This window comes from Podarcis filfolensis (assembly GCF_964270895.1).
Source record: "Podarcis filfolensis genome assembly, chromosome: 12".
Taxonomy (NCBI): domain Eukaryota; kingdom Metazoa; phylum Chordata; class Lepidosauria; order Squamata; family Lacertidae; genus Podarcis; species Podarcis filfolensis.
This window is the reverse complement of record NC_139614.1, coordinates 33,806,731-33,834,198: the sequence shown is the minus strand read 5'-3', so window position 1 is coordinate 33,834,198 and position 27,468 is coordinate 33,806,731. Positions and strand designations below refer to the sequence as shown.

Here is a 27,468-nt window from a genome sequence, read left to right as displayed (position 1 = left end):
AATAAGACAAAGAATCAAAAGCATCATAAATAGCAATGAAAACAAAATTCACCAGGCACCCTAAGTCAAGTCAACAGATTTTAAAACTGAAAGGCCCAGACTACATTGAATATTTGAAAGGCCTGAATGAACAGAAAGGTCTTCACTTGGAGCTGAAAAGACTGCTAAGTTTAGGGTTGCCATGTGTCCTCCTTTTCCAGGACACATCCTCTTTTTCAGGAGTAAAATTTGAGACAAATTGCATTTATTTGCTTTGAATGGCTGTCATAGTGCCCTCTTTTTTGCTCTTCAAAATATGGAAACACTAGATGACACCAGTTGTACCTCCCTGGGAAGGTTGTTCCATAATTAGGGTGCCACTACTGAAAAGGCTCTGTCCCTGGTGATTCCCAGTCCCTGGTGATTTTAATATGTTGTTGGAAGCCGCCCAGAGTGGCTGAGGAAACCCAGCCAGATGGGCGGGGTATAAATAATAATAATTATTATTATTTCATTTTGGGGAAGCATTCAGTTACGAAACTAGTGTAAATGACAGAAAGCTGTTGGAAGTAAAGCTTATCTTTTGAGTAGGCATTAAAATTATGATTCCTTAACTCATTTTTACACAGATTTAAAGCTAGATGTATTGAATGAGGACCCCAAAGCAATATAGCTGGTCACCCTAGAACCACATACCATACCTTGTAATAAGGAGTTAATCCTTGATTGGCAGGGTTTTTTTGTTTTCTTTAAGTACACTCCATGTATTGAAAAAGAAGCTCTTGGGAATACAGTAACAGCTGTTTTAAATCTTCATTTGCATGTTATGCAAAAGCTTGCAGATGGGGCCTGGCTGTGTTTGCTGCAAAGCTTTGTTAATGGTACAAATTTGTGGAGAAGTGCTTTTGGCTTCAGAAGCAGATACCTAATGGGACCTGAAATGATAAATACTACATGAAGCTGTCTCTAATCCTTCCAAGACTCCAAACCCTCCAATCCCATTAAGTGGCTTTGAACAAAAGTTCATTGTTGGTTGAGAGTTCAAGGAAAGCATAAATCATTAGAAGACTGCTTCCCCTACAGGGGATTTCCACAGGGGTGGAGGCTTGGTATATGACGGGCAGATTGTTTGAACTCTTCAACAGAATCAAGCCAAGTTGCTCTAGACCTGGAGGATGGAGGTTTGAGGTGATAGCTCTTTTCTTGACACCAGAGCCAGCAAAGACTCCTGCACTCCTGGCTTTCTGGAACTACTGCCCTGCTTCAGTGACTATAAAGTAGCAGGAATTTAATGAACGAGGGCCATTCAGAAACCTAGGGAGGACCATAATGGTTTCTCTGGGCATGATTCCACCCCAGAACTGCCTTCAAGCTGAGAGATGCTGCAGGCCAGTGGTGCAATGGCTTCCCTGTGTTCACATTCCCTCAAGAGCCACCCTCCTGGGGCCTCGATGCCAGTGGTGGGTGGGGTCATAGGCAACATTGGGTGGACCATAGGCTGTACTTAAGCCTTTCAAAAGTCAGAGATTTCTGCATACACACATGCATGCAGCCCTCACGTAACTTCCTCCTGCATTATTGCAGTTTAGTGACATGTTCTAGCTGAACATGGAGCAGGGTCTGCAAGTGGCCTTTGGAAGGAGTTTAACTTCTTACAGCAGGATGGTAAATGTAAGTGAAGGCACAGACCCAGAGAGAAAGCAAGTGAACACCTGGAGAACAAATGAGCCCCCCTACACATGGCACTGTGGTCTAAACCACTGAGCCTCTTGGGCTTGCTGATCAGAAGGTCAGCAGTTCGAATCCCCGCAACAGGGTGAGCTCCCATTGTTCTGTCCCAGCTTCTGCCAACCTAGTAGTTCAAAAGCACGCCAGTGCAAGTAGATAAATAGGTACCGCTGTGGCAGGAAGGGAAATGGCATTTCTGTATGCTCTGATTTCTGTCACGGTGTTCCATTGCGCCAGAAGCAGTTTAGTCCTGCTGGCCACATGACCCGGAAAGCTGTCTGTGGACAAATGCCGGCTCCCTCAGCCTGAGAGCAAGACGAGTGCCACAACCCCATAGTTGCCTTTGACTCGACTTAACCATCCAGGGGTCCTTTACCTTTTTTACCTTATACTACTTTAGTAGTCATGGCTTCCCCCCCCCCCCACCAAAGAATTCTGGGACCTGAAGTTTGTCAAGGGTGCTGTGAGTTGTTAGGAGAGCTCTGTGTTCATCATATATCTACAATTCCCATAAAGGTTTAACAGTCCTCCTTTCCAGGAAACACTGGGAATGGCAGTTTTGTGTTTTAAATGTACTGTGCAAATGTACATTGAATTGCATTGCCCTGTCACATTACTTCTGTGTGCCTGATTGTTTGCTCACGTTCAGGATTTACATGTACTAAAACAATTAGCCGTTTCCTGCTGCAGATAACTTTAGACAGCAATCTTAGGCACATTTAACAGTGAATGCAATGGAACTTGCTTCTGAGAAGGTATACATAGGGCTGCACTGTTAAAGGTACGTTTTGACTTTGAAGAGGGATGATGGCTTCCTTTTAGATGAAATAGCCAAACATCCTAGCTGAATTAACCATTGGGATCTTGTATCACTTATTGCTTGCTTAATTTTCGAATGGTAATTGCTGCTGGCGTTGTTTGCTTTCACTGGAATCCATTAAATTAAGCAAACCATGAATGCTGGCTATCTCCCATAGATATCATAAACGTAATCCTGTGGGGAATATGGGGAATATCATGGCTTTGCTACCAAAGTTATAATTGCATTTATAGAAAACTTGCTTCATGTAGATTCATTTGCTTAGTTGCTCTGTTCCTTTGCTTATTGCTAGGTGCACGGATCCAGCCCAAAGTTCATTTTCAAAGGAGAGCCTTGAAACTGCCAGATAATACCAGCTTTAGCGACCTCACAGCATTTCTTACTTCAGCTAGTTCACCTTGGGAAGTGGATAGTTTTCCTTATTTACAAGGATATGATGGCAATGGAACTGGTAAACTTTTGTTCTTGTGATTATTAAAGCATGTTTTAAGTTCTATCGGACTAGTTTAGTTCGAGTATTACCAGAATAGTACCATTTCTGTGTAGCCACTAGTACTGTTATTTACTGCCTGTATTAACTTTTTTCCTGATTTATTTATTTTTTTAAAAAAGGATAACCCAACCCCCAAAATCATTTGTAGCCGTCCTATGAGACTTGTGACCCACCAAACTGAACTCAACCCTTCAGGGACTCTGCTGTTCTGCTTCATGGGTCACAGACTGTGCAGGCCTGATTTATGGCCTTTTAAAGTGCAAAGGATAAAAATAAAACCCTACATTTAATTTATACTTGGTCAGAATGACCTCTTCCCCTTCCCTTCCCCAAGGCTGCCTGCATCTAGTTCCCTGCATCAATGTTGAAATGATAGGGCACCTAGCAGGCACTCCTGCCATTGCTAGAACAAGGGGTCTTGTCCTAAGAGAGCTTGAGGCTCACAGGGGAAGCTGGACAATGTCCCACCAAGAAGCCAAGTCAGGAATGCAAGGCACCCAAAGTATCTACAGGACCTTGGAGAGCTCCCAGGGTCCTGCTGAGCTAGCATTGCAAGCTGATGTCTCAGCAAGCATCTAGCCCAGCCTTCTCAACCTGTGGGTCCCCAGATGTTGTTGAACTACAACTCCCATCACCCCTAGCTAGCAAGGCCCGAGCTCAGGGATGCTGGGAGTTGTAGTCCAGCAACATATGGGGAGAACTGCTGATCTAGCAACAACAAATTTCTTATAAGTAGTCTGGACCTGTCATGCGGTACACCCCACCATCCCAAATGAACTGACTGGCTTTTAAGGGGCCGTCACCATATTCTGCAGCCCTTGGATCCTGATAGGCTGGGGAGACGGGTGCCATGTCTCAGTCAGGAGGGTCTGGAAGACAGTCCTAACTGTTCTTTCCCCAAGGCCAGAGCTGAAGCTTCATCAGCCTCTGAACCCCCTGTGTTGCACAGTGCATGGTCTCTGGGTTGTGGATCACGCCAGGGTGAAGGGATGCAGCTGAATGGGGAAACTGACAGGTCATTCATATGTGCATGGAAGTGCTTTCAATTCACACCTTGGATTTATTTGCTAAATGTCCACATGCAGAGAAAGCATCGCCGCCGCAGGATGACAGGAACAACAATTGCTTGTCATTGTCATCCTTCGCTTACCACTTTCTTTGTCACCAGCAAGCTGTCGGTGTATGGGATGGACAGAGCAAGACAATGTAATCAGTGGTGCTTTCATCTGAGAGGCATGTGGCCAAACTCTTAAGCAATTTGAAACAAGGAAGTTAAAACCTCTGTAGGATTGTAATGTTGAATTGGAATGAGCTGAAGGCCAAACTGTACATTAGTTAATGATGTGATTAGCAATCACGTTGTAGCTTTCTAAAATAAAAGTAAAAATTGGGTATTGTGGGGATGGTAGTCATCAGCCATATGGATAGGGGTGTTTAAGCCTTCCATCTCCAGCTGCAATCATGAAGCCAATTTGAGTTTTCCCCCCTCTAATGTCACATGGGAAGAGGGGGATTTTTACCAATAACTAGCCCTTTTTATTTTTTAAAAAAACCACATTGTGATTGTTAATCACACCATTAAAGCAATGTTCATTTTGGCTCTGCCACTGCCTGTAACTGGCCTCATATGCTTTAAATTTTGCAAAGTGGTGTCCAGGTCATGCCACCCTTAGGTAGCAAGAAGCTGATTCGTTAATAAAAAATAGTGGGTGTTCATATAATCATTCTATGTATTAATTGGCTTTGAAAGTTATATTTTATGCATTTTCATACTGTTGTTCATTTGCTTACAGGAAATAACACTAGGTATGATCTTACTCCTGTCACTGCAGTTAGTGTTCACTTACTCAGAAGCGATGGGACTCCAGTTCCAGTGAATGGACCCATCTATGTAACAGTGCCTCTCCCTACAACCAACAACTTGAAGCATAGCACCCATGTGCCCGCTTGGAGGTTTGACCAAAAATTTGGTAAGGAGCCTTTTGTCACTAATCCTCAATTTTCAAACACTTCATTAGATAATTCACAACCTCAGATTAGAACACAGCTGAAGTGTAATGAGAGGCATTTATTCATGATGGTTCAAGAATGATTTGTTGTTGCTTGATTATGAGAATTCTCCTTTGCGGTTCTTATTTTACAGTTTGGGGTAGAATTTTTATGGGAGCCTCCTATTTAAGTGAGACTTAGCATTTTGTGTTTCACAAAGCCAAGTGTGACACTGCCTTCATTGTTGTTTGCCAGTTGGATTTTGGCTGTCTTTGAGTTTAATTCCAGTATGTAGAATCCATTAATTCAAGAGCCCATTTACTTCAGTTTTCATTTACGATTCAAGATTGTCATTTTTACTTCTGTGAAGGGAGACAGAAAATTGACTCATACTTGCCTGGTTTATTTCCTGCAAGTAGCAGTCCACCTTTTCCTGTATCCTGTTTAAAAGGTTGGCACATACATTTGCAAATGATTGCGAGGAAAGAGGCTTTCTGAATTAGATCATTAAGTCACAGTGGCCAGGCACTTAAATCTCTCGCTCCTCTGGTTATCTGCTTTATATATTGCTCCCTGCTGAGTATTTTTAAAAAATGCTACATGTGCAGCTGTAAATAGTATGCAGTTGGTAAGCTGAATGAAGGGAATTTCCTCATCTGGTATTTAAACATCTGTTTCAGCATATACGGATAGAAGAGTCCTTGGCAAATTTAGCCATATTCACATTAATTTAGGGCAGTGGTGGCTAACCTCAGTACCAGTAATACTGGACTTCAGTACCCATCATCCCTGACCATTGACCATACTGGCAGAGGCTCATGGGAGTAGAAGTCCAACACCTAGAGAGTCACCATCCCTGGTTTGGGGCCTTTGTTTCCAATGGCATGGGGACACTTTTTATTTTATCGTGATAAAATTATTAAATCTGACAATAGTTATGAGTAATATTCTTAATAACAGCAGTAATAATGAGCAGCATCTTTGCTATGAATAAAATTATTTTATTTCAAGAATTAGGACATAAAATTCAATATTTGTAATTTTTAGAAAATTTTATAAAGCTGATTTTTCAGTTTGAAAACAAAACAGTAAATATACACAGAAGTAAACAAAGTACCATATCAGATATACTGTTAAATTACCAATATTGATAAACAGCGAGAGGATAATATAATATCCTGCTTAGCATTCCAAAATCATCTTATATGTCATATGTGACATCAGGATTAGGGCAGGTGGGTGTAACTTGGCAAAAATGGCCTCATAGGCCAATTGGAGAGACTTTGTGGGTATAATTGAGCCCATGGGCCAGAGATTCCTCACCTCTAAAGAGGAAGGGCAACTTGTCAGACCACTTAAGTCCAGAGTCTGAAATCAGCTGACTTCATCATTGACATGCATTGGCACGTATCACCAGGGCTGCTGTGCTCAGAAAGTGTCATGTGTTGTAACCCAATGTAGGAAGATCCACTGAAATCAATAGCTCTTTCTTCCACATAAATGTCCTTAGAACTGTTATATTAAAGCAAGAAATAATAAATCACACTGATCGTTTACTTTGCAATTATCCATTTATATGCCATATTACTCCAAGCAAGAATGAAGCATTGCAAACAAAACTTAACTGCCTTGGATGCAAAGCATACTAAATTAAAGGAGTGGCACCTTTTGATTAATTGATAAAATTAAACAGCCTAATTGTGCCCTGGAGACATTTCGAAGTTTATTCCGCGAGCTGGAGATACACTCTATGTCTTAATCTGCAGCAGTTGCCTCTACTGGAGATGGCAGGTGGGGAGATGCATTAGTGGGATGTACTGTCACGCCTTTGAAGGAAGGCCTCGATTTTTTGGGTCTAAAGTAAGCATACATCCATTGGCCTGTGATGTTAATGTACAGGTGGAGATAGAAAGGTAGCCTGCCAGATTTCCCACGACTCGATGACATTCACCGACTTATAGCGCAATGTGAATTATTTCTGATGTTTGTTAGAAGTCCATCAGTGGCCTTTTGACTTGTTCCCTTTCCTCTTCCTGCTCAAGCAGCTTTGCCAATGTTTGCTGTGCCTCGTATGCAAACAGGCCAAGGACAATGGGTTGCTCCTGGATTGCTCCTTGTGCCTCACCCTGAATACATTCTATGGCAACATCATTAGGAGCCCCTCCAGACTGCTGTCGCTTTTGGCAGGTGTGTTCTGCAACACGATAATAGAGCTTTAGTGGTTTGATTTATACTGGGCCGTCCACACATCATTCTGCTTTATTAGATGTTCTGCGACACTTCCCCAATGTTGTTGCATTGCCATTGGGGTGTTTTCGCACTACAGCACAACTAAAGTGGAGCAACCCACCCGCTCCCCCAGAACATTTGCAATATTAAAAAGTTACAGGATTTCAGCAGGACATTTTGAGACATGCATCGCTTGAGCAGTGCGTCCGCTCCAAAACTTTTGCAGGCACTTAACAGTATCAGAAGTAGCATTTGTTGGCTTCGTCTGCATGATAGGAAAGGGAATTTGCGTGCTTTGCTCTTGTGTGCTCTTTCCTTTTCGGTTTCCGCGAGATGCAGCTTCTTGTGTACCATTCTTGGCTCACATCCTCCTTTTCCTGAACACTTAGCCGACATCCTGGACCATAACCGTGTTTTTAGCTCTATTTCGTGCAAAATAGACCACTGTGACCCCCTCTGAGTAAATCTAAACCGAGCGCCAGTTAATCCAATAGTAATTGTGATGGATCGTTTGCATGCCAAGGTGCTGCTCACCGGCTTAGTGTACTGAAGGTGCTTACCTGCACCGCTTTGGGATAAAGAGTTTGGAGGTGATCCTCAGAAAGTGCCTGACATATTTTGACATGTTGAGTCAATGCGCACAGTTGGCACTGAATGTACAATACCTACAAACGTCAGTTATTGCTTTCCCCAGAGATTTTCACCAGGAAAGATTGGAGATGGGCCTCATGTTTTCATACTTCCTTTTCCTGTGGTGAGGAGAGTGGAGAAGGGAAGTCCTACAGCCCACTGGATTTAAAAGAGGAGTAAACTGAATGAATAAATATAAACTGAATGAATAAATGCCGAACAAATACATTTTATATTGTTGGATCCAAAATTTGGCAAAGGTAGCATGTGGTGTACATGTTGTTGTTGTTTCGTTGCTTTCTCACAGAGTGACCCAAAGCAGCTTAAGTTAAAACCAATTAAGAACAACAATAAAAGCGCAGCTACAAGACAGGACTACAACTCCAGTCTCAGTAAAAGAGGTCACAGCAGTACCCTTCAAATGAAGGGCCAGGATCAGATAGTTTTCTTTTATTTTTCAAAGTGTTACTGTTTGCGATGGGCACAACTCATCCTGCTTTTGTCTTTGGTAAACAGGCTTTGGAAGATTCTGTATTGGTTGGGGAAAAAACTGCAAAGCTTGTTTGATCAGCTTTGGGGACAAAAGGAATATTTGGGGAGGTAGTAGAAAAGCCCTGCCTCTCCCAGAATGTTTTTCGTTTGTTTCCATTTGTCTCCAGCCTCAGAGTCCTCAGATGTGTACACCTACCCAGTGGTGAATGTGTTTGAGTTTAAGGTACACAAATGTATACAGAAGTGTGCAAATGAACAGCAGAACTGTGGTAAAAGACCACAGCGGCATACAAAACACACCTTAAGAAATTATCTTTCATCCATACAAGTCGTACCTCGGAAGTCAAACAGAATTCATTTCGGAAGTCCATCCAACTTCCAAAACATTCGGAAGTGTGGTTTCTGATTGGCTGCAGGAAGCTCCTGCAGCCAATCGGAAGCTGTAGGAGGCCCGTCAGACGTTCGGCTTCCAAAAATAGTTCACAAACCAGAACAATCACTTCCGGGTGTGTGGCATTCGGGAGCCAAAACATTCAAGAACTAAGCTGTTTGAAAACCAACGTACAACTGTAGTCACTTTAGCCAAGCCGTTTATTGTTGTGCCTACCGAAACAACATTGTTAACAACATCAGATTGCTTGTTATATGATTATTGTTTTCAAGCTACAGAGGGGAAGTTGAGCCGCTGCAAAGTTCACAGCTCATGCTGTTTTTTTATCTGGCAGTTTCTGATAACTTGCTTTGGACATCCTTTTCTGCCTTAAGAGAATATCATTGTTAAGTGCTTCTTTCTGAAATTAAGAGAGAGACTATCCTACCCAAGGATTACATGATTTAACCATTTCTAAAGAGTGAGGTATTCCCTGGTTGCTATAGAAATGAAACTCCCCCCCAAATAGTTTTAAATCAGTTGCAGCAACTACATAATGCAATGGAGGCAAATATAATTGCAAGGCAGCAGACATGCTGTGGTGTAGAGAGGAAAAGATCTGCTGCTGTGTTGAATGCTTTGCGTTCTGTTTAGGTTTTACTGGGAAGGAGAAATTAAAAGCTAAGGTTGCAGACATGTTGGTTTGATTTTCTGAAGTGCAGGTGTAAAAGCCAAAGTTGCATACAGCACTTGCAGCTCAACCTCCCCCTATAGACACAGCAGTCCAATTTGCACATCACAGCAAACCATAGTTAATGGTTTGCCATCAATGTACCTAAGAGGGTTCTTTTGCTCCTTTCCACATGCTGAGAAGAAACAAACTGCAGCCCCTGGCTTAGCGTTACATCTGAACTAGGGGTCGTAGTTTGTTCTGCTTCAAGTAAACCATGATCTGTAGCTGATGTTTGTTCCTGATTTTTTATTGTGGTTTGTTGTAGCACAGTCTCTGAGTCTGATATAACACTAAGTAGGGGATTGTGGCTTTTCCCCCCCTTGTAAGAGCAGAGAGAGAGACAAAACAGACAGGTGTGATCATAGTAAAGCATAGTTAGATGTGTGGTTTAGCATTATGAGGATTCAGTGCTGATGTCATACCAAACCATGGTTAAAGAACCTTATAGGTGGTTTAGTGTGTAGTTTTAGCTGATATATTCTGGTTTATGATTGACTGGCAAACTATATTTGGAAGCCATGAGTTGGAGTGGATTTGTGCACCAAGGTTTGTGCTAACTATAGACAGGAAAATTGGCTTCCAGGTGGAGAGGTCAAAATTAGAAACAGAGCTTTTGGAACCCAATACTAAGAATTTGTCAAGAATGTATAACTTGCTGTTGAAATGGAACGTACAGGATGAGACGGTTAAATCAGCTATGATTAAATGGGCACAAGACATTGGTCATGACATTATGTTTGCTGACTGGGAACCAGTGGCGTAGCGTGGGTTGTCAGCACCCGGGGCAAGGCAAGTAATTTGCGCCCCCTAACCCGTGGATTTGCGCCCCCTAACCCGTGGATTTGCGCCCCCTAACCCATGGATTTGCCCTAACCCCAGATGTTGCGCCCGGTGCGGCCCGCCCCCCCTGCACCCCCCACGCTACGCCACTGCTGGGAACAGTTATGGACTACCGGTATAAAGTTTACGGCATGTAATGCCTTAAGAGAGAACATTATGAAAATGATTTATAGGTGGTACATGACCCCAGTCAAGCTTGCAAAAATCTATCATACGCCCAATAATAAATGCTGGAAATGTAAGGAAACTGAAGGTACTTTCGACCACCTTTGGTGGACGTGCCCAAGGATCAAGGCCTTCTGGGAAATGATCTATAATGAAATCAAGAAGGTACTTAAGTGTACTTTTCACAAGAAACCAGAGGCCTTCCTCCTGGGCATGGTAGGCCAATTGGTGTCAAGGAAAGATAGGACGTTCTTTATGTATGCTACAACAGCAGCAAGAGTTCTTTTAGCAAAGTATTGGAAGACGCAAGAACCACCCACGCTGGAAGAGTGGCAGACGAAGGTGATTGACTATATGGGACTGGCCGAGATGACTGGCAGAATCCGTGACCAAGGGAAAGAGACGGTGGAAGAAGACTGGAAGAAATTTAAAGTTTATCTTAAGAACTGTTGTAAAATTAATGAGTGCTAAAATGTCATGGGTAACGTAAAACAGAATTGCAACGATAAACGATTGGGTAAGAGAAAAAGGATTAAAGAAATTGAATTATAAGTAATTGAAATTAGGGGTTGCTGAAAAAGTTTAAAACAGGGATGCAGAAAAGGGAGGTATGGGGAAGTCGTTGAAATAAGGTTTAAGAAAAAAAGGTTATGAAATTATACGTGTTTATATGTTTGTTTGTTAATGTGTTATGTTGTGAATTGTTAGTTTTTGTGTGTTAATATATGTTGTAAAACCAATAAAAATTTATTATAAAAATTAAAAAAAAAAACAAGGTTTGTGCTAACTATAGTCTGGCATTCTTTTGGAATTGACAAACCATAGTTACAACTACACCTACTCCTACAATGGTGATGGTAGCAGAGGGAATGTATTCACATTACACACTGAGTGCTGAAGAACAAAAAACGAAAGTAGCAGCTCTGACTCGTGGTTTGCCTGTTGAACATTCCAAAGCTCAAACCATGGCATTGGGTTCTAAACCGTGGTTAGCACAAACCATGGTGTGAGCTGAGCCAGAGACTGCAGACAGCCACCAAAAAGAAAACAGCCTTGAAGAGGCTGTTGCTGTAGGTAAAATAAGGCATGTCTATGCTGCATTGGGATTGAAGCCTACAAGGAACAGATCCCCGTTTTCAGTGAAATTTCAGTAGGTCTCTGGCAACAGCTCTCAAGGGTTTCAGGCAGAAATCTTTCCTCAGTCCTGAGATCCTAAAAAGCCTTAATTTTGATTTGTATGCATATACAGGGATCTCCCCGCTGCAAATCAAAGCCTTCTCCTCCCTGGTGCCCTCCGGGTTTTGTGGACAACATCATCCTTGTCCATTGATCATGCTGTCTGAGGCTGATTTGAGTTGATGGAGGCACCAGGTTGGAGGAGGTTGGTGTTTTCATACAAATTAGTTCAGGTACACCTGAGTGATGGGTATAAGCTTTGGAAGCTGCCTTGCTACCAGGCCAAACTACTCACTTGTCAATTCTTGTAATATTGCCTGCTCTGGCAACCACGGGCTGATCCCTTGCTACCTGATCTTTTCGACGGCAGGGTTTGAATTCGGGCCCTTCTGTATGCAAAGCATGTCCCTTTCCACTGAGCTACGGTCACTCCCTGCCCATGATTTGCATTTATGGCCTCTGCCAGGCAAATCAGATGATCTCCCAGGAGGCTGCCTTCCTTTATAGGTTTCGCTTCTAATCAAAACAGTGTGAATTGTGAACTGGGGTGGTGGCTGTGATGTGGTGTCTGAACGCTAACCGTGAAGAGTTGCAACTGAAAAAGAATCCTTTGCATTTATATTTTCTTTTCTTTTTTTCACCAGAGAAGGAAGCAGTATAGTCTATGCCAACCGTGAAGCAGTAATTTGCAGTATAATGTATAATGTCCCTGGAGTTCTTCCTTCGTAGTTTTCCCCCACCCCTGAAAAAAAAAGCATTTAGGGGGCAAAAACAATGGAAAGCTACCTGTGTGCATAATTCGCCCTCCCTCCTCCTTCAGATGTAATTAGAATTGCTAAGTGCAGGGAAGAGCTGTGTTCTTTTGTTCAGTATTAGACAGGTAATTTAAACATACAACGGAAATGCAGACTTAAAATGACAGCGGTAACAAAGGAGGGGGAAAATGAAAAGTTCAACTTGGATTTTAGTAATGAATCAAGCAGTAATCCTTTGCGGGGAGGGATTTCTTTTCCTGCACTTAGCAAAAATCATATAGATTGCATGTCAGAACAAGTGTACATGTGTGATTTTTAATTTGGTTATCCTAAAGCACGCAAAGTAGGGAAGCCCATCGATACGTTGTAGAGCATCTGAAGTATACCCATCATTCAGCCCGTACACTGAGGTCCAGCTCCGAGGGCCTTCTGGCAGTTCCCTCCCTGCAAGAAGTGAGGTTATAGGGAACCAAGCAGAGGGCCTTCTTGGTAGTGGTGCCCACCCTGTGGAACGTCCTCCCATCAGAAGTCAAGGAAATAAACAACTATTTGATTTTTAGAAGACATCTGAAGGCAGCCCTGTTTAGGGAAGTTTTTAATGTTTGATGTTTTATCGTGTTTTTAATATTCTGTTGGGAGCCACCCAGAGTGGCTGGGAAACCCAGCCAGATGGGCGGGGTATAAATAATTTGTTGTTGTTGCAGATGTTCAGACCCCAGCATCTCCAGGTAGGGCTGGAGGTCTGCTGCTGGTCCATGTAGACAGTGCTGAGCTAGATGGATCTATTAAGAACATAAGGAGAGCTTGCTAGATCAGGCCAATCACAGATCATCCTATTCTCACAGGGGCTGAACGGATTCCTGTGGGATTTCAACAAGCAGAACATGAGCACAAGAGTAGGCTCCCTTCCTGTGTCTTCCAGCAAATGGCATTCAGAAGCTCTGCTGCCTACAAACTCTGGAGGCAGAACATCTTCTTCTTTGGCGATCATTCGTAGCCGAGTAAGATTGTCTTCCATAAACACAGTTTTAACAGTGAGTCCGTAAGTGACTGTGGAGGCCAATTCTGGATCCGCACGTCCTTCCACTGTGGGTACATAGGTTTCCGGATGGGAGTTGATCACGGTGCAGGTTTGCTAAGTGTGCCTTCCTCTTAGTACATTTCTCCCTTTCGTCCCGAGTTCGAGCATCATCAAAGTCCATGACACTTTTGGTAAAGGCTGTTCTCCCATTGGAGCACGCGCAGGCCAGTGTTTCCCAGTTGTCGCTGTTTATACTACATTTTTAAAGATTTGCCTTGAGAGAGTCTTTAAACAGCTTTTGTTGACCACCAGCATTACGCTTTCCATTTTTAAGTTCAGAGTAGTAGCTTTCGAAGACGATAATCAGGCATCCGCACAACATGACCAGTCCAACAAAGTTGATGTTGAAGAATCATTGCTTCGACGCTGGTGATCTTTGCTACTTGCAATACACTGGCATGAGTTTGCCTGTCTTCCCAAGTGATGTGTAAAAGTGATGTGAGGCAGGGCATAGCCATCATGACTAGTAGCCACTGATAGCCCTTCCTCCATGACTTGGTACAAGGCAGCTTCCTATGTTTGTTGTTTGCCAAGCCATGATATTTGTGCTATGAAAAGGGTAGCAGGCTGAAGATAAAATGGTTCATCTGGCTGGAAGCCTTTAGGAAAAAATAGTCAGTGAAAGGCAGGAGTAATGAAAGTATGATCTCAGACGATATATGCTTATTTCTTCTGTTGCCTGGTAACTTCAGAACAATGGTCGGAGCCCCCTATGTATTACAGGAGCAGGGGGGTGCAGGGGGAGAACCTTTAGGGCTGAACTGTTGCCACTGCTGTAATTGCCTAGGAGGAACTTCTGAAGTGTTTTATGTTCTCCACTGATAGCTTTCTACTCTAAACAAACCCCCTATATATATATTTTTTTGAGGAAAGCTTTCTCGGGCTGATTGATGGCAAGGCATTGTTCTGCCTGGTTTGATGATAAATGTTTTAACTCTTCATGGGGAAGGTAATTTGCCCGCATTGGAGGAATTCTCCATGCTAAACTTCTTCCTTTTAAAAAATGTAATTAAAAGATGAAAGAAAAGTTGACCATAATGTTAATCCCTATAAGGTGGGGATATAACTTTGAAGTGGAGAGTTAACGTTCGAAGTGCTGCATGCTAGATCGTTCTGTTTTTGTTCCCTCCGTACCTGTGTGTGTTTCCTAGAAACGTTGTGCAGGCTACCACCAAGTGGAGCAGGAGGTGGACAAAAATGAATTCTAACAGCTGCCCACACATACATGTGGAGGAATATCTGGCCTAGGCCCCCTAAATCTATACCACGGTTGGAGAACCTATGGTTCTCCCAAATGCTTTTGGGCTACATCTCCTATATTTCCTGAACATTGGCCATTGGCACATCGAAAAGACTACGGTTTCCTCACCCCTGGTCCTACTCTGACTTAGCTGTAGCTCCCAAAGATATTTTCCCAATCCTGCTAAATGTGTACCTTTGAAATGGAGATGTCAAAAATTAAACTTTGGAACTTCTTCATGCAAAGTGTGCTCTGCTGTTGAGCCTGTTCTGTAAATCACAGAAGAGTGGAATTTGAACTTGTGCATGCAGAGAACATTGGATTTCCAGGCTGTTAACTTCCCCCTCCCACAGCCATCACCTTGCATGCCTTAATAAAAGTGGACGTCTTCTCTAGCTGCCAGTATGGGAGAAGGTGAGATAATCTGTGGTCCCAGGAGCAGAAACTGAAGGCTGTGGGTTGTATTTAGCCAACTTTTGCTCAGAATAGACTTATTAAAATTAATGGGCCTAACTTAGTCATATTCATTCATTTTAATGTGTCTACTCTAAGACTTTAACTTGGATGCCATCCAATTATCTCGGCTATACCACAGCGTCTTGTGGTCTCGTGCGTCTTATAGAGCGAAAAATATGGTATGTTCTGTTGGAAGCCGCTCAGAGTGACTGGGGCAACCCAGCCAGATGGGCGGGGTACAAGTAATATATTATTGTTGTTGTTGTTGTTGTTGTTGTTGTTGTTGTTGTTGTTTTTGTTGTTGTTATTTTATGAGGCCATGGGGCATCACTTGCACATTGGTTAAACATTTGTTGAATGTGTCAGGGGGCTTTGTAGTCACTCAGTGTAGACGTACGGCCCCTCCAGACACACATTTTTAATACGTATTCATTATGCCTCGTGCTTGTGGTTTCATGGCGGTTCTACACAATCCCACTTTCAATACGGCTTGTGCTTTCAAATGTTTTGGGGTTGAACACATTAGCTTGTTTCCTATCACCGCGTGTCCCGTAACTTCCTGCTGAAATCCTGTAGCTTGTTATACCACAAATATTCCCACTTAACTTGTTTATTTTTCAGCCCTAGCTGCGCTGTATAATGCAAAGGGGCCCCTCAAAACAGCAACCGTGTGGTAACATTGGAAAAGCATTGCAGAACAACTAATAAAACAGAATAATATGTAATATAAATCCACCATTAATGCACCATTATTGGGTAAATGATGTGCGGCAGAATATACCAGCCAAAAATACTGGTATAGAAAAATTGCTATTCTTAAAAACATAAGAAGGGCCTGCTGGATCAGGCCAGTGGCTCAACTAGTCCAGCATCCTGTTCTCACAGTGGCCAACCACATGCCTGTGGGAAATCTGCAACCAGGATTCAGGTACAAGAGCACTCTCTCCTCCTGTAGTCTCCAGCAGCCGGTGGAATGCAGGTGGCACTGTGGTCGAAGCCACTGAGCCTCTTGGGCTTTTGCCAATCAGAAGGTCGGTGGTTCGAATCCACACAACAGGGTGAGCTCCTGTTGCTCTGTCCCAGCTCCTGCCCACCTAGCAGTTTGAAAGCATACCAGTGCAATTAGATAAATAGGTACCGCTGCAGCGGGAAGGTAAATGGTGTTTCTGTGCACTCTGGTTTCCATCACTGTGTTCCGTTGCACCAGAAGCAGTTTAGTCATGCTGGCCAGATGACCCGGAAAGCTGTCTGTGGACAAACGCCGGCTCCCTCAGCCTGAAAGCGAGATGAGCGTTGCAACCCCATAGTCGCCTTTGACTGGACTTAACCGTCCAGGAGTCTTTTACCTTTTACTTTTTTATCTTTATTCAGAAGCATTGCTATCTCAAACTGTGGAGGCAGAGCATAACCGTCATAGCTAGTAGCCACTGATAGTCTTCTCCTCCGTGAGTTTGTCTCATCTTCTTTTAAAGCCATTGAGGTTGGGGGCCCTCGCTGCTTCCTGTGGGAGCAGGTGCCATAGTTTAGCTAGGTGCTGCATAATCTTCCTTCCTCTCTGCAGCAAGAGCAGCATTCCCTTATTCCTTTAACAATATTTATATGCCACGTACTCAACAGAAGGCCTGCAAGCGGATTACAAAGAAGAATATGAGATGTGATTTTTTTAAAAAAAAATTGATTAAAAGCAAACGTTTAAAAAAGTTAACATTAGAAAGATTAAACATAAATAAAAGCAGCATTTAAAGAAAAGCATACCCATGAAAATTGCATGTTGATATTACATGCTTGGGTAGGCTTGCTGAGACAAATAATGTCTTCCTTAGCAGGAAAAGGAAAGTACCTTGGTTGGATGTTACCTGCTAACTCTGTCCCCTCACAAACAATTACATCACTTTTCTTTTCTTTTTTTAAAGTATTATAATATTGATAGCATATGTTTGGAGCGGAATCAGAAAGCATTATCTCATCTGGGTTTTCCTGGAGCCAAATGATCATTGATATTGGCCTATAAAAACCAGCTGCAGTATTTCCATGGAAAATTCCAGTTTTGTTTTTTTTAAGAAGTTCCGTTGTCTATGTGGATAAAAATGTATATATTGAGTGACTAGGTGGTGTGTTTTTTTTAGGCCAGCGTTATTATGATAAAACGACCAGAGCTGTGTCTTAGTTCATATGAAACTGTCAGGCAGAGATTTAGAGGGGTTTTTTTAAAAAAAAAACACAAATAAATAATAAATAAATAAATATGCCTCCCCTCTCCTCAGTGTATTCTATTTATACTTTGGACCCATTTTCTGGCATGTTCAAAGATAAACATGGCGTTGATAAAAGATTCCATCTTAGGTTTTTTGGCAGGAGGTGGCTCCCTACAGGAACTTAGAGAGATTTAATTGGGGTGACTGATTATGGGGCTGTCTGGGAGCTGGGTGGAATCCACTCGCCAGCTCTTGCCGTCTCCTCCTCGATGCATCCAGCAGAGATACCTAGATAAGAACAGAGCCAGTGTGGTGTAGTGGTTAAGAGCGGTAGTCTCGTAATCTAGGGAACCAGGTTCGTGTCTCCGCTCCTCCACATGCAGCTGCTGGGTGACCTTGGGCCAGTCACATTTCTTTGGAGTCTCTCAGCCCCACTCACCTCACAGAGTGTTTGTTGTGGGGGAGGAAGGGAAAGGAGAATGTTAGCCACTTTGAGACTCCTTAAAGGGAGTGAAAGGCGGGATATCAAATCCAAACTCTTCTTCTTCTTCTTCTTTTGTGACGAAGAAAGTAAGGGTGGAGGAGAAATTCAATTCTGCTCACATTTGCAGGCAAACTTACCTAGTTTTCACTTTCTTGAAAGTATTATCTGCACACCAAAACTCAGCCACCCATCAAAATTCTCACTTCTCCAGGTTTCGCAATGCGGTTTCCAAGCCAAGGAATGTGTACCAAAAATACATAAAAGCCTGTATTAAAATGCATGGATTAGTGAAAAATCGCCTGCAGAAATGCATTCGTTAAGGGGAAAATGGTTCTGCCAAAATGTTTATGTTGACCAAAACTACATAGAAAGATGTGTCCAGTGGTACCTCGGGTTACAGACACTTCAAGTTAAAGACGCTTCAGGTTACAGACTCTGCTAACCCAGAAATATTACCTCAGGTTAAGAACTTTGCTTCAGGATAAGAACAGAAATCGTGCTCCGGTGGCGTGGCAGCAGCAGGAGGCCCCATTAGCTAAAGTGGTGCTTCAGGTTAAGAACGGACCTCTGGAACGAATTAAGTACTTAACCCGAGGTACCACTGTATATTGGATTTTGCTGGATGCTGGATTTTCACAAGGACTTGCTTCTTTAAAATCCTCAAACCAATGCAGAAACGTGGCAGAGTGAGGGGGGAAATGAGAAACTGAGCGAAACCAAAATTCACCCATCTCTACAAGAAAACAATTCTCTATTTTAGAGCAGTTGCTGGACTCCAGCTGCCATGAGCCTGAGCCCACACTGCCAATAGTCAGGGATGGTGGGAGTTTGAGTCTAGCAACATCTGAGGGGCTGCAGCCCCACCCACCCAAATCCCTCTCCCACAGAGAAAGCGCTGCCCTAACCAGGACTGCTTTCTGTTCTGAGGGGTGTTCCTAACAGGGGAGCAACAGCAGGCGGGCGGAATAAATGAGTATTGTACATGCAGGAAGACAGCCTCTTTTGTTGGCTACCTCCTTCCTCCACGGGTACAGTATTTCCTTTTGTTGGCAAATGCAAAGTGATCTGAGCCATTCCTTAATTCAGCTGGAACCACGGCTGAACTCTACCTTAAAAAGCATGTTTGTGTGTGTGTGTGACCTCCGCCTGGCTCCTTTGATGCCTGCACTGCTCAGGGACAAAATTCACTCAGCGGCAGCAACAAAGAACTTTTAAAAGAGGGTTGGGAAGGATTTTGTTTGTATTAATGAAGTGTAACGTGAGTCAGGGAGGATGCAAGTCCTCCCTCACCCCCCCCACCCCACCCCTCTACCCCCGCTGGCGGAATATCAGTCCTGCCGTAAACTCATATTTTGCCCGAGCTGTTAAATTAATGATTCCCTTTGGTTGTCCACGAGATCTTATCAGCATTCAGTGAGGAGCTGGGCACAGGCTGGCTTTGCATTCCCAAGTTACTCAAATATCCCTGGTTTTGTTGATAGTAACGTTAATCCATCTGAAATACAATTGCAGCACAGGATATACTTCTAATTTCAAGTGATTGTGGTGGTGGCACAGCCCCTGTTTATATGATTTTTGAGAAGTGTGCAGGAGTCATCCTACCAAATAAAAAAAAATGACTAGGGCATGGGTAGGCAAACTAAGGCCTGGGGGCCGGATCTGGCCCAATTGCCTTCTCAATCCGGCCTGTGGACAGTCCGGGAATCAGTGTGTTTTTACATGAGTGGAATGTGTCCTTTTATTTAAAATGCATCTCTGGGTTATTTGTGGGGCATAGGAATTCGTTCATTCTTTCCCCAAAAATATAGTTTGGCCCCCCCATAAGGTCTGAGGGACAGTGGACCAGCCCCCTGCAGAAAAAGTTTGCTGTCTCCTGGACTAGGGTAATGAATACAGCAGAACTTGAATTGAGCTCATCTCCAGGTACTTTGCCTGCTTCCCTCCTTATTTGTTAGTTTTGGCGCCCACTGCTGGCGGAAAGCAAAACTACTTGCACTCATTTAATAAAACTCTGCCTAAAAGTCACGATGGTTGATTTGTGCTACGATGGGCACATAAACATTCTTTAAATTGAAAACAATGGGGCGCGTGCGCACACCTCCCTTTGCTAAAAGCTTGCTGCTGTTGCTCCTATGTGATAAACATGTAGCTCCAGAGGTTTGAGGGACACCAACAGAACACTCTTATACCCATAAGTCACATTGTGTCTAATTTGAGCTTACTTCCAGGTCAGTGCACATAAGATTGCAGCCTTAATGACCTACGCTAACGTGGATTTTGATCACTGGGGCTGCTCTTTTCCTCCATGAATTCCTTCCTAGAAGTGCACTCGCTGCATCCATGACAGCCCAGCATCGAAATGTTTGTACAGGAACTGCATCTACAGCCCCTATCATAAACTCCAAACATTGAGATTATAATGCTAAATGCCTTTGTGGGCCATTGGGGACCGTCTCTTCCTGCCCAATACCATCTTTGTTGGAACCAAGGAAAGGGTCAAATCTTACCTCCTAGCTCAGTCCCCTTCATCTTCTGTTAACTCTCTTGTTCTTCAGCTAACGTGTTTCCATGTGACTCATTTAGCATCACGGCCAGCTTTTGTCTTCATAGCACAGTCCTCTGCATGCTTACTCGGAAGCAAGAAGTCACACTGTTTTCATTGGGGCTGAAGGGTCACGTAAAAGATAAATACAGCTGCAGCCTTGGTCTCTCTGTTATTTTAAAACAAAGCAAAACAAACGAAAACCACCTCAAATAAGGCCTTTCGCCACAAGGTGACTTGTGTCAATGCACAGAATTGTTAAGCCTTCCTTTTATGGTGTTCCTAAATACATTTTGAATCCCTGTGTTACAGGAACATGGTTGAAAAGCAGCTTGGGCATCGTAGAACAAGAAGGAAGCGAGATGACCTGGACTTATATTGCCCCACAGCTGGGATACTGGGTTGCAGCCATGTCCCCCACAAATCCAGGTGAAATGAGAGTTTTCTTTTCTTTGTTCCATACATATCTGCACACCTTGCTGTGAATGGGCCTGTGTGTTTCACTATAGTATCAGTGCACCCGCCATTTTAATTACCCACAAGGCCCTCCCAGCGTACTACTGCTCTGGGGCATTGTGGGAAGTATGAATGGTGGGCCTCTTGTCACTGTCTGGCATGGGTGGCATCACTCCTGCTGCCTGCAGGAGCACCTACAGGGGACCCCCTCTGAGAAGAGGGGGTTTTAGGATAGCATGATTGGTTCAGCTGCACTGGGTGCCAGCACTGCAACAATAATGTAGAATGGGGTGCAAGAGTTGGGGGCACTGAACTGTAGCATCACAGAGAGCGCCACTGAAATTTGAGAGACCAAAGTCTGCCCCTGTTCCAAGGAAGGGAGGGGTGCACACTAGGACCCAGAACCAGCCTGTCCCTTAAATATGCACTCAAAGGGGAATTGGAAGGCTCTGTATTGGTTGGTTTGCTTTTCTTCAGCCTTTTCAACTTTTTCTCTTCTAGGTCCCGTTGTAACCCAGGACATAAGCACTTACCACACAGTGTTTCTTTTGGCTATTCTAGGAGGGATGGCTCTGATACTTCTGGTTTTACTGTGCCTCCTCTTGTACTACTGCAGGTAAAAAAAACCTCTCTTTTTTTTAACCAATTACGAGTTTTCCGGTAAATTTTCCATCCTACATTTCAAGCATCCATTAAAAAAAAAAAAAACGCAACCTAAAACTGCAATGTAATTACATTGTCCATCTCATACTTCCTAAAAGGGTCTTTGTATACTGAGCATATTTTGGTCCATAGCAGTAAGTCACAATATCGGGACCACAGATGTTTGGGCAAGAGGTCATGTCAAAATGATTTGGGGGCCTCTGGAAGTTTCACAGTTCAACTTAGTCTTGATGTAACCATGGTCAGAAAATATGAAGTCCCTATGAAAGTGTATTGGTTTTGCTGTCCTTCTAACTCGACTCACTTCTTTAGTTTTTCTACTAAGGCTAACTCTCGTACCTTGGAACCACCATCCATGCAGCATGAATGGGGGTTTCTGGCGCAAATGTTTTGCTGCCAATAGGGAGGAAATTAAGTATAATCTCCACTGTGTTTCCTCAGTTTGTGTACAGAGACCATCCCATTTTGCTTTAATACTAGGGGGGAAAGAAACATTCCATCCTGATGAGTGATCCTTTAAATTTTCTCTCTCTTGGCACAGAAGCTCTCAAAAAGAAAAAGAAAAAACCATTAGATCTCTAGGAGCACCTTAAGTGAGATAAAAACAAGAACTGAATGATTGGGTCTGAACCATCTGAAACTAATTCAGACCGATGTCCCCTAGTTGAGCCAGTAACTGATCGGTTTGAATCGATTATGCATTTTGTACAACCCTCTAGTTGCCCATTTCTTAAATTGCTTAAATTTTCTTTCCTCTGTGGTATAAAAAGGGGCACAATGGGGAACTAGGAGTCACGCCCATATTCCCCATGTTACAAAAAGCTGGCTTTACGCAGGGGGTTATCAATTTCATTTAAACGATATGCAGTTATCTTTAGAAAGGGAACACTTTGTAATAGTGATCTTGGTCCCAGTTCAGCAGTCCACATCCTGATCTCCCCTTACGATCTGTTTCAATTGCTTAAGGTGACAGGCATCGTAGTATAACTGGAGGAGAGGCATCCAAAGCCATCAACTTCATGCCTATTGTTTGCCATTTCATTTTGCAACGAGGGGAAATGGTGCTTTCTCACAAACACTTTCAGTTGGTGCACTGATATGTATACCAGCTGCCATAATAGTCAAGCAAAATTACACCTTTGGATTTGAGTTCCCTGTTATAAGCTCTGCTCAGGCATTCTGAATACTACTACTACTACTACTACTACTACTACTACTAATAATAATAATAATAATAATAATTTTATTATTTATATCCCGCCCATCTGATTGCATTTCCCCCGGCCACTCTGGGCGGCTTACAACACATAAAAAATTGTAACACATCAAACCTTTAAAACTTCCCGATACAGGGCTGACTTCAGATGTCTTCTAAAAGTCGGGTGTTTATTTCCTTGACATCTGGCAGAAGGGTGTTCCACAGGGCGGGCGCCACTACCAAGAAGGCCCTCTGCCTGGTTCCCTGTAACTTCACTTCTCGCAGTGAGGGAACCGCATGTGATATCCCCCTAGTCCAAATGAGGGCCTCCTTTTCAAAGGGAAAAACAGCAATGGGAGAAAAAGGATTTCGTTTGAAGGAAGACTTGATTGCCATTATGTATTATTTATTTCCCAGCTCTCCTGAGGACTTTTCAGTGTGGCTTACAAAAGTGCAACAATACCAAAAAACAACAACAACACACCATTAAACACAAAAAGCAGCAGCAATAAATTATATGTAAAAGCAGCATTTAAAAGCCATAGTTATAAAAACAACTTAGGCCAACACATGGAAATGGCAGAGCATGGACGGGCATACTAACTCTGTCTCCGTCGTCTTTGCCGTCACCCTCAGCATGTAACCTGGTGACTCTTTGTGCTGTGACGAAACCTCCTTTACTTGCAAAGACTTCCCGCATTTTGAAACCTTCACCTCACACAATATTCTAGCCAGGAGAAACTCCCAAGACAGACTGCTGTCCCTCTGAGAGCAGAGGATGGATGGCTTCCACATCCAGAAGGACAGTTTTGGATGCAGCCCAGTGAACCTAAACAAACTCACTGGAGGGTCACATATTAAAAATAATCATCTTTTTTTTTTCTTTTAACATGTGAAATTAATGAAAATATAAGTAGTTGATGTATTCCAGCGGAACTTTTAGAAGATAAAAAGCAGCACAGACATTTAGGAATTCTATTATCATCATCATCATCATCATCAATCATCATCATCATCACCATCACCATCATTATGTCTCTTTTCACAAAAGTGACTCAGCAACTTAAATGGGGGGACAGGAATTAAAACCAAGTAAAAGAATGGAGAATAAAATAAAAATGTTCATATATATATACAGTCGTACCTCAGAAGTTGAACGGAATCCATTCCGGAAGTCTGTTCAACTTCCGAAATGTTCAAAAACCAAAGTGTGGCTTCTGATTGGCTGCAAGAAGCTCCTGCAGCCAATCAGAAGCCCCATCGGGCATTTGGCTTCCAAAAATAGTTTGCAAACCAGAACAGTCACTTCTCGTTTTCCATCATTCAGGAGCCAAAACATTTGGGAACTAAGCTGTTTGACTTCCAAGGCATGACTGTATATAGAAATAAAATGTACAGGCAAATCCAGCCACACCTGCCCTACTAAAAAGATGAGCACAAAAATAGGCCACAAATATACAAATTAAGGGCCAAAAGCCTGGGTAAATAATAATGTTTCTGCCTGGCAACCAAAAACAGATAAAGGTGGTGGTGGACATGCTTCTCTAGGGAGAGCACTCCATGAACGGGGAGCCAACCACTAAGAAAACCTGTTCTCTACCGAGCTGTCAGGTTGGAACCCTGAATAGGACCATTCACTTAGCACCTGCAACAAGATATTGTCTTTTGTTAACTATTTTTGTTCTCTTTTTACGATAGGCGAAAGTGTCTGAAGCCACGTCATAAGAAACTGCAGCTGTCCTCAACGCTTAGTGGCGCTAAGAAGGATCAGTCGACCTCTATGTCCCACCTCAACTTGATATTTTCGCGCCCCGAGTCAGAATTTCCTGGCGGGTTGTCCGTTGCCAGCAATGGACACACAGAATCCTCCGGCCACAAGGAGCTGATGGGAGCTGTGCGCATGGAGAAAGTGTGTTCTGGGGGAGAAGCAGATATGCGCACTCCCATGCTCAAGCACACATACAGCACCTCGCAAGAGTTTAGTTCCCGAGAAGAGTTGCTTTCCCATAAGGAGAAGGATCAGAGCCGTATGTCTCTGGAGAACATGGCCTCTAGTGACACTCTGCGAAAAGACTACCTTAAATCTGTGGATAGCTTTCCTATAAACCCCAGGAAATCTATGGAGGCATCAGAAGGGTATGACTCCCCTGACAAGGAAGATCACAGGAGGAGTTACAGTGCAATGTTGACTCGGCCTTTATTTGAGAAGCCAGAGCAGGCCTCCATGAACCATATTTCTACAGGAAGTAAATACAATCTTCAGGAGCAACTGTACCCCATCCCTTCAGCACCCGAAACAGAACTGTTAGACTGCAGGCCCAGTGAATGTATGATGTCTCGCTCTGTTGACCACCTCGAGAGACCCACTTCCTTCCCTCGGCCAGGTCAGCTGGTCTGCTGTAATTCTGTTGATCAGGTTAATGACAGTGTTTACAGAAAAGTATTGCCTACGCTGGTTATTCCAGGCCATTATATGAAACTTCCCGGAGAACATCCTTATATTAGCCAGCCTCTGGTTGTTCCCACCGACCAGCAGATCGACATAGAAAGGCTCCAGGCGGAACTGTCGAGCCCTCATTCTCAGCTCTTCCCACACTCGCAGCAACAGATGCAGCCCCAGCAGCTGGCCGCCCAAGCAATATCTCAGCAGCATTTGCAAGAAGCTGGAGCAAGCGAATGGAGCACCCAGAATGTCTCAATGTCTGAATCTGTATCCATTCCGGCATCGCTCAACGACGCCTCTTTGGCGCAGATGAATAGCGAAGTGCAGCTTCTTACGGAGAAAGCTCTCATGGAGTTAGGAGGAGGCAAGCCTTTACCTCATCCTCGGGCATGGTTTGTTTCTCTCGACGGACGCTCCAACGCCCACGTTAGACATTCGTACATCGATCTTCAAAGAGCTGGGAGGAACGGAAGCAACGACGCCAGCTTGGATTCTGGGGTGGACATGAACGAGCCCAAATCCGCCCGGAGGGGAAGGGGAGATCATTTGTCCCTGCACCAAACCCACCTGCAAGTTCAGGTACATCCGCAAAAGGAGCAGAAAGCTCCCGACAGCACAGCTTACACGCAGCTTGTGTATTTGGATGATATGGACCAAAGTGGCAGCGAATGCGGTACAGCCGTTTGCAGTCCGGAAGACAGTACTCTACGGTGCCTGTTGGAGGCAGGGAGCAGAAGGACGGGCAGCCAGCTGCCCAGCCTGCAGGAGGAGACTCTAAAACGAACAGTGGAAAGTTCACCAGAGCCCTTAACGAGCCCAGAGCACGGAATGACTGTCCATAACGAAGCTGAAGATGATGAAGACGACGAGGATGACGATGACGACGACGATCAAGGAGAAGATAAGAAGAGTCCTTGGCAAAAGCGAGAGGAGAGGCCATTGATGGCGTTCAACCTAAAGTGAGCTGCGGTCCATTCATCTTTTCCCCCACCGACCCAGGGGAGTATTAAAGTTGCCAAATATGTCTTTCGGCGGATGTTCTCAGTTTGTCTGTGGAAGGGGGAAGAAAAAGGGGGGGGAGAACCCTCAGGGTGGGGCAATGGTGGACGTGCAAAGAATTACTGTGCAGATTCAGATAGTTGCTCTGAAGAGGCCGCGTGAGGGACGCTTCCTACGAGAGAGCTTTTAAGAGTGTGACTCTTGATTCCATTTACTTGACATCAGCCATCAAGGACGTTTGGACATGTTTGGCATGTGGTATGGCGGATTATGACCTCAGATTTCCCCGAAAAGGGATCTATGTGAAACTTCATTGCGTTTTCTTAAATTCAATTGTATCATGACAGTGCTACTGAAAGGGTATCTTTCATTAGACTTTTTGACACTTGACGTCTACCGATATGCATTATCTCCAAGGAAGGCTATGCATTGCTGCTTTTTAGTAACCTTTTTTTGCGTAAACTATGCTTTTCTTACTTATGTACAAGGTAGTTGTTAAACATTTTATGTCCTTACGATAAGTCTGCTCAGCAACTGATTTTTACCTACACAAAAGCCTGAGTAGAATCTCTTGGTATTTTGAAGAGCCTTTTTTTAACAAAGCCAAACTGAATTTTAAGGTCAGCTGCGATTCCTCTGGTTCCAATTCCCCACTCCCAAGTGCCTTTTTTACAGGAACAATGAACAGCCCCTTCTTTTTGCTAGCGCCTTGAATATTCAGATTTCTTTCTCTTTCTAAAGCTTTACATTTTCTTTTAAGAACTGCATGCCATCAAATGTCTGTGCTGATGGGACTCCTCCTTTCACCGCAGTGTGTTCCCTAGTTATGGTGTGTACTGTGGATTCTGTTTAGCAAAGATAGGCTAGAGGACATCTTTGGAAAAGCAAAAACCCGAAAGTAGCCAAGAAGATAGTTGCAATGACTGTAAATATGGTGTATATAGGCTGAAGTAACATGGACTATGGACCAAGCAAGTGGACTGAATGTGTGTTTTAGAGAGTTCGGGCAAAAGTTATTATGTACTATCCAAAAGTGCCAGATAAACACTTCTGTGCTTTCTCTATATAAAGCTGCTTGGTTATCCAAAAATTATAATTGAAAAATAAACTTTTTAAAAATTTAGGATTTTTTTTAAATTCCTCCTTTTAGTTGCAGCATTGTTATTTACTAGCAATTTGAACTCTACAAAGTGGCTGCTGAGGTTGGTGTGCTTGAATTCTATCACTTAATTCTCATGGAATCTCAGTGCCCTCCTTGGTTCATCTATGGCAAGGGACGGGCAATGCCAAACACCCAGCTTTCCATTTGCCA

The 27,468-nt window shown here is 43.4% G+C and overlaps 1 protein-coding gene across 3 annotated transcripts in view; it reads left to right on the top strand.

Moving 5' to 3' along the window:
* The window catches only part of FAM171A1 (family with sequence similarity 171 member A1), a 66,179-nt gene extending 38,900 nt beyond the window's left edge, over window positions 1-27,279 (top strand). For 2 of the 3 annotated variants that reach the window (XM_083578589.1, XM_083578591.1), the window contains exons 4-8: window positions 2,820-2,978; window positions 4,814-4,990; window positions 20,710-20,826; window positions 21,355-21,469; window positions 24,413-27,279. In XM_083578589.1, coding sequence (XP_083434715.1) covers window positions 2,820-2,978; window positions 4,814-4,990; window positions 20,710-20,826; window positions 21,355-21,469; window positions 24,413-26,120 — 2,276 coding nt within the window. In that variant the 3' untranslated portion in view covers window positions 26,121-27,279. The remainder of the gene's footprint in view (window positions 1-2,819; window positions 2,979-4,813; window positions 4,991-20,709; window positions 20,827-21,354; window positions 21,470-24,412) is intronic. The other variant, XM_083578590.1, reaches the window with a different exon arrangement.
* The last annotated feature ends 189 nt before the right edge of the window (window positions 27,280-27,468 follow it).